The sequence below is a fragment of the Trematomus bernacchii genome, unplaced genomic scaffold (genome assembly GCF_902827165.1).
Source record: "Trematomus bernacchii unplaced genomic scaffold, fTreBer1.1, whole genome shotgun sequence".
Lineage (NCBI taxonomy): Eukaryota > Metazoa > Chordata > Actinopteri > Perciformes > Nototheniidae > Trematomus > Trematomus bernacchii.
The window spans coordinates 14,218,447-14,230,689 of NW_022987739.1; the positions used below are offsets into that span (position 1 = coordinate 14,218,447).

Genomic DNA, 12,243 nt, shown 5'->3' on the forward strand with positions numbered 1-12,243 from the left:
CAATTTGCATAATAAGTACAATAAGACAGAAGTGAAGAAGGTACTTGTATGTGAGTATTTCAATTTTTGCTACTTTATGCTGTCAGAGCTACTTGTAAGATTCTGATTATTTATGAATAAATCAATTAGTAAAATATTATGATTTGTTAAGCTATCCAAAATATATAATCAGTAATGTATTTTTGTTCATTCTAAAAGTAATAAATAGTTCTACCCAAATGATGATGATTATACAGCTATTAATTGAATGTCACACACACACACACACACACACCACACACACACACACACACACACACACACACACACACACACACACACACACCTCCTCTTCCGCCCACTCATTACGTTCATGCTTTTATTTTGGAATTTGCATAGCTGGTTTTGCCCACAGAGGAAGCAAAGCAGATGGACCGGTTGAACCTTCTTTACAGAGGAAACTCAAATCCAGCAGCTACTACCTGTAACACCTGAGGCCTGTACTACGAATCCAGTTCAACATACCCTGGATCAGTAGCGGTTCTAGACCAATTTGACTGGGGGGGCCAGGCTGGGTCCAGTTATTTTCTGAGGGGGGCACAATAAATGCAGGACGAAAAAGACAAAGACAGTATGAAGTAATTGCGCATAACCCAATGCGACAACCCAACCATCAAAAAGACAACATAGAATAGCGGACTATACGTTCAAATGCGCGTTCCTGTGTCAAGGGGTGCATTTCACGACGGGGGTGCATCATTTCACACAACAGTGTCAAAAAAGGATTGACTACCCTCACTATCACCACAATGAAACACGTCCAGAAGAATGTCATGCAAAGCTGCCTGCCTGCCTGCCTTCCTTCGATTCTCCCTGAACTGCCTGATCTTTTTAATGTTCAATGTCACCATTTGTGCAGATAGCATGAAGTAGAAAAGATCGCCGATGCTAATGTAGCGTTAGCGTTAGCATTTCTCCCCCGGGAGCATCCGGGCTTAAACGGTGTATTATAGAATGATCACACCGGTGTGAGGATCTACAGTACTTCCTCCTTCTTTTCCCCTTCTGTGTTTGTTTTGTCTGTTTGTCTGTGTGTCTGTCTTCCTGGCTGGGCGTGGCTGACCTACATTCTGATCCCGCCAACTCACCTCCGCTGCTGTTGTTCATCTCACTGATTGCCACTACTCACCTGCACCTGCTTAAAACCCTGGTTCCCATCCTCCGAACCGTCAGTTCGTTCCCGATGCTGCTCGCTCCAAGGTCCTACAGTGGGTCCACAGTTACCCGGTTTCTCCATCCATCCCGGAGTTAACCGCACACGCTCCTTTCTTAGAGACACTTCTGGTGGCCAACTGTCAACAAGGACACTCAGGAGTTTGTTTCTTCCTGTCCACACGTGTGCTAGGAGTAAGTCCTCCCACCAAACACCTGCAGGATTGCTCCAGCCTCTACCCATCCCTAGTCGTCCTGGTCACATATCGCCTTGGACTTTGTTACCGGCCTGCCTCCCTCCCAGGGTAACACCCACAATTTCACCATTGTTGACAGGTTCTCTAAAGGCCCTGACACACCAGGCAGTCACCAGAGAACTCGCCTGGTGGTCTCCAGGAGGCTCCCGTTGAGGGGGGGGGGGGGGGGTACTGTGAGGATCTACAGTACTTCCTCCTTCTTTTCCCCTTCTGTGTTGTTTTGTCTGTTTGTCTGTGTGTCTGTCTTCCTGGCTGGCGTGGCTGACCTACATTCTGATTCCCGCCAACTCACCGCCGCTGCTGTTGTTCATCTCACTGATTGCCACTACTCACCTGCACCTGCTTAAAACCCTGGTTCCCATCCTCAGACTTCGCCAGTTCTTCGTTTATTCTTCAGTGGTAAACTATCGTCCAGGCCTACTAGTATTTTTCCTAGTGATTTTTTGATACTCCTTGTGAAAGGATATTCTTTCCTAATCCTGCTTATTTTTCCTGTTCCAGATCCACATATACCTGCCGCTCTGCCTGCCACGTCCAGCCTCCCCTCCTGGTCAGTCCAGCTCCACGTCTCCCTTCTGTGCTCTTCGTCAACTCCTTGCCAGTGTCGTGGACAAAATAAAGCCCTTTTTTGACACTTCACCACTGTCTCAGTTTTAGTGCTTGCATAGCGGGTTCTCATCTCCAGTCACTTCTCGGGAAGCCTAACAACCAGTGTGACAGTACTCTTCAAAGGGTTCACGAAATATGACTACTACTCTTACTGTTTAACATTTTGGGTTACTTAATGTTACTTCATGTTAAGGCTAATAAAAATGACAAGGCTAAGGCTGGAATGCTAACTAACGTGCTTGCTACTAGCTAGGTAGCTAACTTGATCCAGCCACTCATGGTCCTTTCATCAGACGGGAAACGAAAGAACGAGCAAGACCCATTGCTGGTATGATGACAACCTGGTACTAAGCACACAGGCATAAAGTTATCTTATCTTAGCTATCTCTTATATTTAGTGGAGGAAAACAATTATGACATCACTTACGCAACTCTGGGATTTGTAGTATTTCTAGTTGTGTATTTTTCATAGTCTTATATTTCAACAGTTTTATGACAAACTGTGACTTTTTTTACATGGAAATTATTTTTTAAGATTGACAAACATCATATGTGTAATTCATGGCACAATTCAAACGGGATCGAAAGATACGTTTTCTCTCCCCATTGACTTCAATACATAATTCCGAAATAAGGTCCCATGGGTCGGAAGTAGATGGGCGGGACTTCGCCCCTATGGAGAGGCGAAGTCCCGCCCTTCCACAGGTTAGCCGTTCAGCATAAGTTACCATGGAGATCTAGCCCAAGCCCCCAGGAAGTGCGCCGGACTCTGATGAAAATATTCGTTGTGTTCGAACGGCTGTACTACAATTTCCGTATCAATCCGTGACGTCATTGGGCTCAGAAAGACTTTTCCCCATTGATTAACATTGGGAAAGAAACGTCTGTAAATCAGCGGATAATTTTTTTTAAACTAAATAAACTACCCATTATGAACTATTTTATAGCCCTTATTATAATCATTAGGTCCTTAAAGTTGTAAAATGCACTAAAAGCCGAATCTAGATTTATTTTCTGTCTCCATTCATTCTACTGAGCCGAGAGTGGGAGCTCGGGGGGCGGGGCTCTGTGAGCGCACATACAGGTTCTTCTGCTCTGACAGCCAAGCATGACGGGTAATCTGTGACGTTTCGCTCTCTCAAAAGTTGGGCCATTTTGTCATCATGCGCCAATGAGCAGCTCTCATAGGAAATAACGAGACCCCGCCTCCGACGCTGTATCCAGTTCTTATTATACATCCATGATCTAGCCCGGTAAGAAGAGAACCAGCGTCGTAGGACCGGAAACCCAGAGTTTTCCCTTGAAGTTAGGCTCGCTAAGCGAAAATCCGGCTTCGTAGTACAGGGCCTCTGTTGCTGTGATCAGTCTGTTCCATATCACTCCTTTATGTTTATGATATAAAAATATTAGATTCCTGACATGTAAACAATGAAGCCTAAAATGCTGCGAACAGTGGCAGTTCTAGACCAATTTTACTGGGGTGGCCAGGCTGGGGGCCAGTTATTTCATGAGAGGGGCACAATAAAGCGGATTAAAAAGACAATTGTAATGGTTGTAAAATAAACATAAAATACAGTAATTGGTATTTGTTTTTGTAAAGGTATTTGTTTTAGTACATTTAAGTTTACAGTCCTATGGTCAGTGTTACGGGGGCACTGGCCCCTGTTGGCCCCCCCTAGAACCGCCCCTGGCTGTTAAATCACTCGAATACTCGAGATTTCTTTAAAATACTTTTTACCTCACTTGATGAGAGCTATCAATCAATATTGTCATAGTTGTCATAATAACTGTTTTTTTCCATTAAATGCCAACATTTTAAATGAAGGTAACAATGCGAACCCATTCTAGACATATTCCCTCGGGGGCATCTTTGCCCAGCGATGTGAACCCGTTCAGCGTGCTTATCAGTGACGTCACGGTCTCGTGCAACAGGCTCGGGAGCGTTTCGATGCACCTGTTGATCCACCTGGAGCAGAGCAACCACGACGGACTGCAGGGTGAGACGGCAACATGGGAGGTAAGATCCATTACTCTCTGATAATTACGATATAAGTTAACTTTTTTTTTTGTAACTAAGAATGTACTTTTAACTAGCTGGTTATCACTAGAACAGGTGTGACAGTGCACCCTTCACAAGAAATCACTAGAATATTCCTGTTGTTGCTTTGCTTTGCTTTGTGCTCTGTTAATTAGGGACAGACCCTGTATACTATAATAAAATACAACAGCAAAGTTATATATTACAGAGTTTATAGTGACACTTTTCAGAATTTGGCAAATACATTGTTTATAATTAATTAATAATAGTTAGTTCTTTTTTTTCATGAACATTTAAAGGGACTATCATAAACGGTTATCTTAAACGTTCTGAGAAAGAGTACCATTGCCCATTTGAATACAAAATACAACTCTGGAAACTGATTTCCATAAACCACTATACAAACACTGACAAGCAGTCTCCCTGAGATAGGCTCCACTTTATCTGCTGAGGGAACAACTGACACTAACGTGTGTAACACTCCAAGCGCTCTAAATAAAAATGTAATGAATTATTATTATTATTATTATGGGTCTGTATTGTTCACATTCTCTCTGTCTGACAGGTTTTCTGCTCCAGCGAAAAGATGGCAGGAGTTTTCTCCTATGAAAGTTCAGAAATCGACTGGTGTGAAGACAACTACAAACACTCCGAACATATAGTGGAGTACTTCAACACTGTAAGTATACAGTATATCACAGAGATGCAGCATTTATGTCAATACATTGTTGAAGTTATCAGAAGAATATCTATAATCAAGCTAGTAATAATAATATAGTCATAATATTTGTCCTTTCTTAAATAGGAAATCAATGTCTGATATGAATGAGTTGGTTAGTTGATTCATTGTTTTTGCTGATTGATTCATTTTATATTTCCCCCTGCAGATTAGCAGCTTTTTCTTCTTCATTATATCTCCCATCATGCTCTATCTTCTGCACCCTTATGCCAAAGAGAGGAACCTGGCGATTCACATGGTCTGGACCATGATGATATTTGTAGGTCAGTCACTCTTCATTTTCCTTTATTTTATAAATGGTATATGTGTCTCTTTCTCCATTTGAGATACATTGTGTTAGCAACTCAGGGAATAGACTGTTGTTAGACAAACATTATACTTTGGGACAAAATGTAGAAAGGGGAGATTTTGTCATAGTGGCTTTTTGACAATTTTATGGAACAAACCAAACCGTTACTTATTGTTAATACAAATAAATGTTAGTTGCAACTCAACTGGCATGTGAAGTAAAATGACCAGTCATTACAAATAAACAATAGAAATGTCAGGATAGTTTGTAAGAATTGTTTGTACCTAAATGCAGTTTTTTGTTCTTTCCTGTCCTATTATTTTAAGACTTATCTTATGAAACAGTGGTTTCAAATGATCAAAGACTACTTTTGAAAATGTTTGACCATGTCATTATATGTCTCGGTTTCCCCCTTTAGTAATTTTTTATTCGTCTTTTCTGCAGGGCTCTTCTCGGCGTACTTCCACATGACTCTTAGTTTCGTTGGCCAGATGTTGGATGAGCTGTCCATCCTGTGGGTGTTGGCGATGGTATATGTAGTCTGGTTCCCCCGCAGACTCTTCCCTTCTTTTATTAAAGACAGGTAAAGCAACCGTACAGCAATTTCCAAACAACACACAAGTTGGTCAAAGGTCTTTGTTTCTGTCTTTATTCATCTCCATGTGTTACTATGGACTCACAGACACACAACGCTGAATAATCCTTTAATAAGACAAAAAACAAACAATGAGAGTTCGTTTATGAGGCACGCCACTGTGAAACACAACCTGTACTGTCGTGCAGCCTGTTTGACAGCATCAACTGGAGTCACAAAGAAACAATGTGGAGCTGCAGTCTGCACCTGAAAGTGACAGATAGGGGCTCTTGCTATTGTAGAGAAAAAAAGCTCCACCCAACCTGTGTAAATATTTCACAACAAGGTAGAGAAAGATGACTGAAATTTTGATGAGCATATGAAAAGAATCGCACAGACCTGTTTCGAGAATGTCATGTTGATATTCCAGTTTTTCAAAGTCATGGGTTGGTCCTCCTGAATGAAAGATAACTAAACAATCCCACCAGAAACAGTCACATAGATACCAGAGGTCAGAGGGCACCTTTTGCCACTTTCTCTGTAAAGCAGGCAGCTGTTTCAGTGACAAAGCTCTAAATACTCATTGTACACTACCTTCTCGACACCAAACAACAGATATGCAAAGCTAGCAACTAGCCGGTGAACAAAGTGGAAGATTGAGTGGCTGATGAACCAGATAGTTCCCTCAGGAGTTAGAAGAGACCAAAACAAAGCAAATATGGACTTACAAGTAAATGATAACCAGACCCTTAACTACTGGGTGTGTGTAAATAAGTAACAGTTTGTTAACAAGGTAACCAAACAAACTTTGAAATTGTTGATATGGCAAGTTTATGTTCACACCCCCTAACCCCAAAAATCACTTATTGCAGCTTTAAGGAAACAGAACTTTTTTAATTTTAAATATTTTTGGATAGTTGTGCAGAGGAATTTGAACATATTTCTGCTGTAAGTCATTTCTGAAGCTAAACTTCTGGTGTTTTTTTTTTTATCAACAGCAGCGCCTAAGAGTTGTCGTTTATGCAGAACTTCACTTGAAGATACGCTAAATGACTTAACCCTTAACCTTGACATGCAACTTATGTTTTTTGTCTTCTGTCTGTTCATTCACAGGTCCACCATTTTTCAAACCTTGTCCTGGTGATTACTATCGTCTCCACGCTGTCATCCTTTGTCAAACCTACAGCCAACGCCTACGTTTTTAAACTGCTTGGCATTCATATGGTTTACATGCTGGCTGTTGAGATGAAATGGTATGTAAACTCTGGTGCTTTTAAGCATCTGTCACTGGTTTGGGTGCAGCGTTGATTGTTATGATAACCAGTATTATCTCTCCCTCAGCTGCACTGACCAGAAGGCTTTGCGTCTCTGCAAGGTGTCGGTGGCTCTGTGGGTGCTCGCTGTCTCCTGCTGGATTAGTGACCGCTTTGGATGCAGCTTTTGGCAGAGTCTGAATTTCTGCTACCTGCACGGTATCTGGTAAGTCCTGGCTTACTTGTCTTCTTTTCTTGTGCTTTCCTTTCCTTTCCTTTCTTTTATTTTGAAACGTTTCCTTTGCAAATACATTCAGCAAAAAACTTACCACCACCTTAACATTTATGACTAAAAAAACATCTGCAAAAAACATACTGACAATATCTTTAATTAAACAAAAAAAAAGATGAACATTTGTATGGTTTTATTTACGCACTTATTCACAGTGAGGGTGAGATAATGGTTAAGGTTTAATATTTGAAAAAATCAACAGTGACTTAAAGCAGATGTACCTGTATTTCACATTTTATTAAGCCACCACCTTCCCTAAACCCTTCATAAATTTACAGTGTTACCTTAGATTTTGGACACAAAATGCACATGTCGCACATTCACTGCTAATTCATTGTTTGGTGTAAATGTAGCTAATTAAGTTTCATGAATACAATTAAGTAGTATGCCAACATTATTTCTAAGATACAGGATTGTTTCTTTTTTTCTTTTTCTTAATGCATGCTCGTGTGTATTGATCTTCATTATCTGTTTCCTGCAGCACATTCTGATAGTGATAGCAGTGGCCTATGGGCACCACCTGATAGCTTACCTTGATGCCAGCTATGAGATCCCGTACTCTCTGCCGGTACTGCAGTACTGGCCCTGTGATAGATGGGCTGTTGGAATACCTCACATTGTCCTGAAGGGCACGACCAAAACACAGAAACGGTGCTAACAAAGTCATGTGTAACGTCGGCAGCACATCTGCATTAGCACACTTCATGTGTTCATAGAGGCTTCTACCTTAAAGACACAATCTGTGAGGAAATAGTCGCATAGAATAATGATAACATAGGATTATGACTTGATCACATAAGATTGTTTTCTGATTCCGTTAAAAGATTGTTACACTAGCTGGATTACCAAATGGGCCTACTGGGGTCCGAGTTGGGTTGAGTTATGCAGGTTTTAACAGAACTCATTTGCACATTAACGTCTGAAAACAAAGATATTTATATACCATGCCAGTATAAGAAAGTGCTAAAAATATTTGTGTTGATAATGAAAAGGGGGAGCTTGAGATAAAAGTGAAAAATGATGCACTAAAAATGTGAGATCGAACTGTGTTTATGTCTTTGCCAAGAGGCCCATTGTTTAATATGCCCTCTATTTTTTACATTAATAATCATTGTCGACACAAGGCTATTGCAATTCTTAATCTATGAGACACACAAAGTATTTTTGTATAATCTACAGCATGTTTCAGAGTTTAAATAAATTGTATTGAAATAAAAACATTATTTATATGTATCTAATGATGAATAATTTTGATACTGAAGCACATTCGATAATTACTCCAATTGAAACATAAAAACTTTTTGGGGAAAATATAAAAACAAAAACTGTTGTGAACAGACCCTGGAGGATGTCTGGTGTTAAGAGTTTGACTGATATATAACTTATTGATAGACATTTAAGATGATGACTTAAAGATCATAAATTGTCTAATAAAGGAGAACATTTGAGAATTTGTATGTAAGTTTTGGAAGTTAAGAATCTTTGGCAGTTGAGCATTTTTGTTTTTTATATAAATCAATTGCTGTTATTTAATTTGAAGGAATTAATGCACATTTTATTCTTTACATGTTAACATTTTATTAACATGGATACTATTATTCTTAAGCATGTGGTATTTATGGTGGTTCCCAGAGGACAGACATACACTGTCTTTGGAGCAGCATAACCTGAACTGAGTTGTTCAGGTTATGCTGATTATCTTTATCTGTTTATCTTTATGACATTAATTTGATTATTACTAACATTCAAGTCACATCTGTTTCTTGTTTTCATTCAGGACCAATCGCTTGCAAATATATGTCATATTTGTTTACTGAATCATAACTGAACTGCCTTTTCTTCTCTCTCAAAAAGCTCTTGATTTTGGGTTGTTTGAGAATATTCAGGTACATCAGGCCTCTGTTCACATGATCCTTCCTGAAGGATACAAAAGATGCAACAATAGAAAATGCACTCAGGCATTCTCTGGACCTCAATGCTTAAAAGTGACCTCCTGTGAGTGATGAAGTATTCAAAAGCAGTCAGTGCTTTTTTATAAAAGTAATCCCTGGATGTAAATGGTGACAGGCAGATGATATACAAAGAGGGGGAAAAAAGCTGAATTTCATTTCATATGATAAGATCTTAGAATCCTATATTTGTAACTTTTTACTACCTTGTCTATAGATAATAAGTAATAGCCTTACAGTTTGGGATCTCTAGATCAAATGTATTCCAACCAAGGGGTTTGGAAATATATACATTTCTGGAATCACTAAAAATGTCAGTCAATTCACCACATAGTTGACATTCATGGTTGCCAGAGGAGGAATCCCCTGACTTTGAATATACCCCTGCCTGTTAAGGTTTTCACTTGTCACAACTGTGACATCAAAATCTAGTTAAGAGTCAGGCCGCCAGACAACAAATCCAAATTACTTTAATTTCCACGATCGCCTGACTTTTTTTCTACTGCCACAAGAAGGTTGATATTTGTGGTTATGGTGAAACATCTAAACAACGGTTTTGATGGATCTCCATTAAAGCTTTACAGACAACAAGCATTTGAATCACTCTGACGCCATCATCAGGTCAACATTTAAATTTGTCCAAAACTTTTTTGATGAATACGTTTCATGATAAATCAATCAACCTCCACTCATGCTTATGGCTAAAATGTTAGACAAAGTAACCTGGTCGCAAGTGTGAGCATAATGTTAATGGTGTCATTATCTCCCTGTCCACTCACACACTGCCAGCTGTGTGGAAGCAAGCTCTGGTATCACCCCCTCTTGAAAGCTGGTGATCCCACGTTGTTGAATAACTACGTCCTATCTCAAATCTTTCTGTGTTATCAAAGATCCTTGAGTCCCTAGTTTCTACTCAGCTAAAACTTTTTTTAAATTCACACAACATCCTTAACCCTATGCAATCTGGATTCAGATCAAAGCACAGTACTGTGACTGCCAGTCTGAAAGTCTTAGACGATATTAAGGCTGCTTTGGATAAAAAATCTGTTTGTGTTGCATTGTTTATTGACCAGCCAAAGCATTTGACACTGTAGATCACCACATTATGTCTAATGTTATGTTGGTGTCTCGTTTCGGTCATAATGCCATTTGCTGGTTTCAGAGTTATCTAACCGACCGTACTCAATGCGTCACGTTGGGTAGTACTGTCTCTGACCCTGTCACCTTGGAGAAGGGAGTTCCACAGGGCTCTATTTTGGGGGCCTTGCTCTTTTTATTATATGTAAACAATATTTGTAATCAGATGCATTTTTCTACCTATCATATGTATGCTGATGACACTATTGTATACTCATGTGCTCCTTCTCTGGATATGGCCGTTTCCAATTTAAAATCAGATTTTATCACGCTGCAACATGCACTTCTTGATTCCAAACTGCTATTGAATAGTAAGAAAACCAAAGCAATGCTTTTTGCTCCCAAGTCAGCGTCCTCTTGCCTCTCCATTGACACCCTTGATGGCGTCTCTGTTGAGTTTGTCAATACCTACACATATCTGGGCTTTTGGTTGGACAGTAATCTGAACTTCAAACATCATATTGAAATTCTAACAAAGAAATTGAAATTCACTCTTGGCTTCCTTTACAGACTTAAACGTTGTTTTTCAACTTCTTCCCGTAAAAGGTTGGTCTCTGGCTTATTCCTATCCCAGCTGGACTACGGTGATACCATTTATAGATTTGCCTGTCCCACTGTTTTGGCCAAACTTGACCCACTCTACCATGCTGCACTGCGTATATATCAAATGCTCCCTATAGGACTCATCATTGCAAACTGTATAGCCTAACTGGATGGTCCTCACTTACTATGCGTAGGATGCAGCATTGGCTTTTATTAATGTATAAAGCCATTTTAGGTAAGCTTCCACTGTACATATGTGCCGGATTTGCCCCAGTTTGTGACTCTTACAACCTCAGACCCAGTGCCTGGATACGGTTCCAGGTACCTGCTGTGCGGACTGAGGCTGGAAAAAGGAGTCTTTTTTATTATGGTCCTTGGTCTTGGAATGACCTTCAATCACGCCTCAAATTGACGCCACTTGTCTCAATAGCATGTTTTAAATTGAAGTTGTCTGAAGTCCTTACCACCAGCTGCTCTTGCAGTAATAAGTAGTGCACCTTTCTTACTGTCCTAATGTGCACAATGTAGTGACTGCTTTTTCGTCTTTTGTTTTCTTAGTTATGTTCTCTGTATTTTATACGTTTGTGTTATGTGTTATGTGTAACGTTGCTGCTTCTTGGCCAGGTCAGCATTGAAAATGAGATTTTATCTCAATGCTTTTATCTGGTTAAATAAAAATAAATTAAGAGCACTGATAAAGGATTTAGCTCAAAGTCTTAGTCTGACATTTTTCTCAGTTTTGTTTTTCTCAAAGGTTGGGAACCACTATATGTATTACTTCATTGATATGTTATGTGCACAATATTTGAGTTTTAATGAAGGCTTTGAAAGTCACAGGATGCAATTTTGGGAGATCTTGGTTGATCATGATTTGCATGGATTTACACATTACACAAGTTGGACTTGTTGATAACCATTTTTATGAATACTTACAATAAAACTGTTATGTGTGTGAAACCTGTGGGACATGGCTTTATTTTGTATTTCTCCATCTCTTACATTTTGAAAAGGAGGATTTAGAGGTTGATATCTCAATACCAGCGGTGGGACACCCTGGTGTCTGACGGCAAGGTGGGATTTCTTTAACTCACATTTGAGCCGCAGGGGAAGAAGAAGAAGCAGGAGAGAGCGATGACCTTCTGTCCCATAGCTGAGGCCTGATAATCTCACATCAAAGTCTGAGCACCACAGAGACCTGATTGCAATGGACCCTCGCTCCCTGATTAAGATTACACATTTTTTAAACAGACATCATAAAGCCATAATAAATGAATTTAGAGATACCAACTTTAAGAAAAAAGTTAACTCAAGGATGCACACAATGCATGATGCAATAAATGGCAATTGTTTTTATTTGTGTACAAGAAATATT

The 12,243-nt window shown here is 39.7% G+C and overlaps 1 protein-coding gene and 1 long non-coding RNA gene across 2 annotated transcripts; both read left to right on the plus strand.

Moving 5' to 3' along the window:
• Positions 1 to 1,806: 1,806 nt before the first annotated feature.
• On the plus strand, positions 1,807 to 2,085 carry LOC117495382. The gene is made up of 2 exons (XR_004557177.1): positions 1,807 to 1,847; positions 1,950 to 2,085. It is a non-coding gene; the product is annotated as an uncharacterized LOC117495382 (long non-coding RNA).
• Positions 2,086 to 4,011: 1,926 nt separating this feature from the next.
• On the plus strand, positions 4,012 to 8,475 carry acer1 (alkaline ceramidase 1). Its single transcript, XM_034146297.1, is given in 8 exon segments — positions 4,012 to 4,075; positions 4,663 to 4,774; positions 4,983 to 5,097; positions 5,568 to 5,706; positions 6,811 to 6,817; positions 6,820 to 6,950; positions 7,039 to 7,176; positions 7,723 to 8,475. Coding segments are annotated over 8 exon segments (828 nt in total). The 5' UTR covers positions 4,012 to 4,067; the 3' UTR covers positions 7,901 to 8,475.
• Positions 8,476 to 12,243: the final 3,768 nt, after the last annotated feature.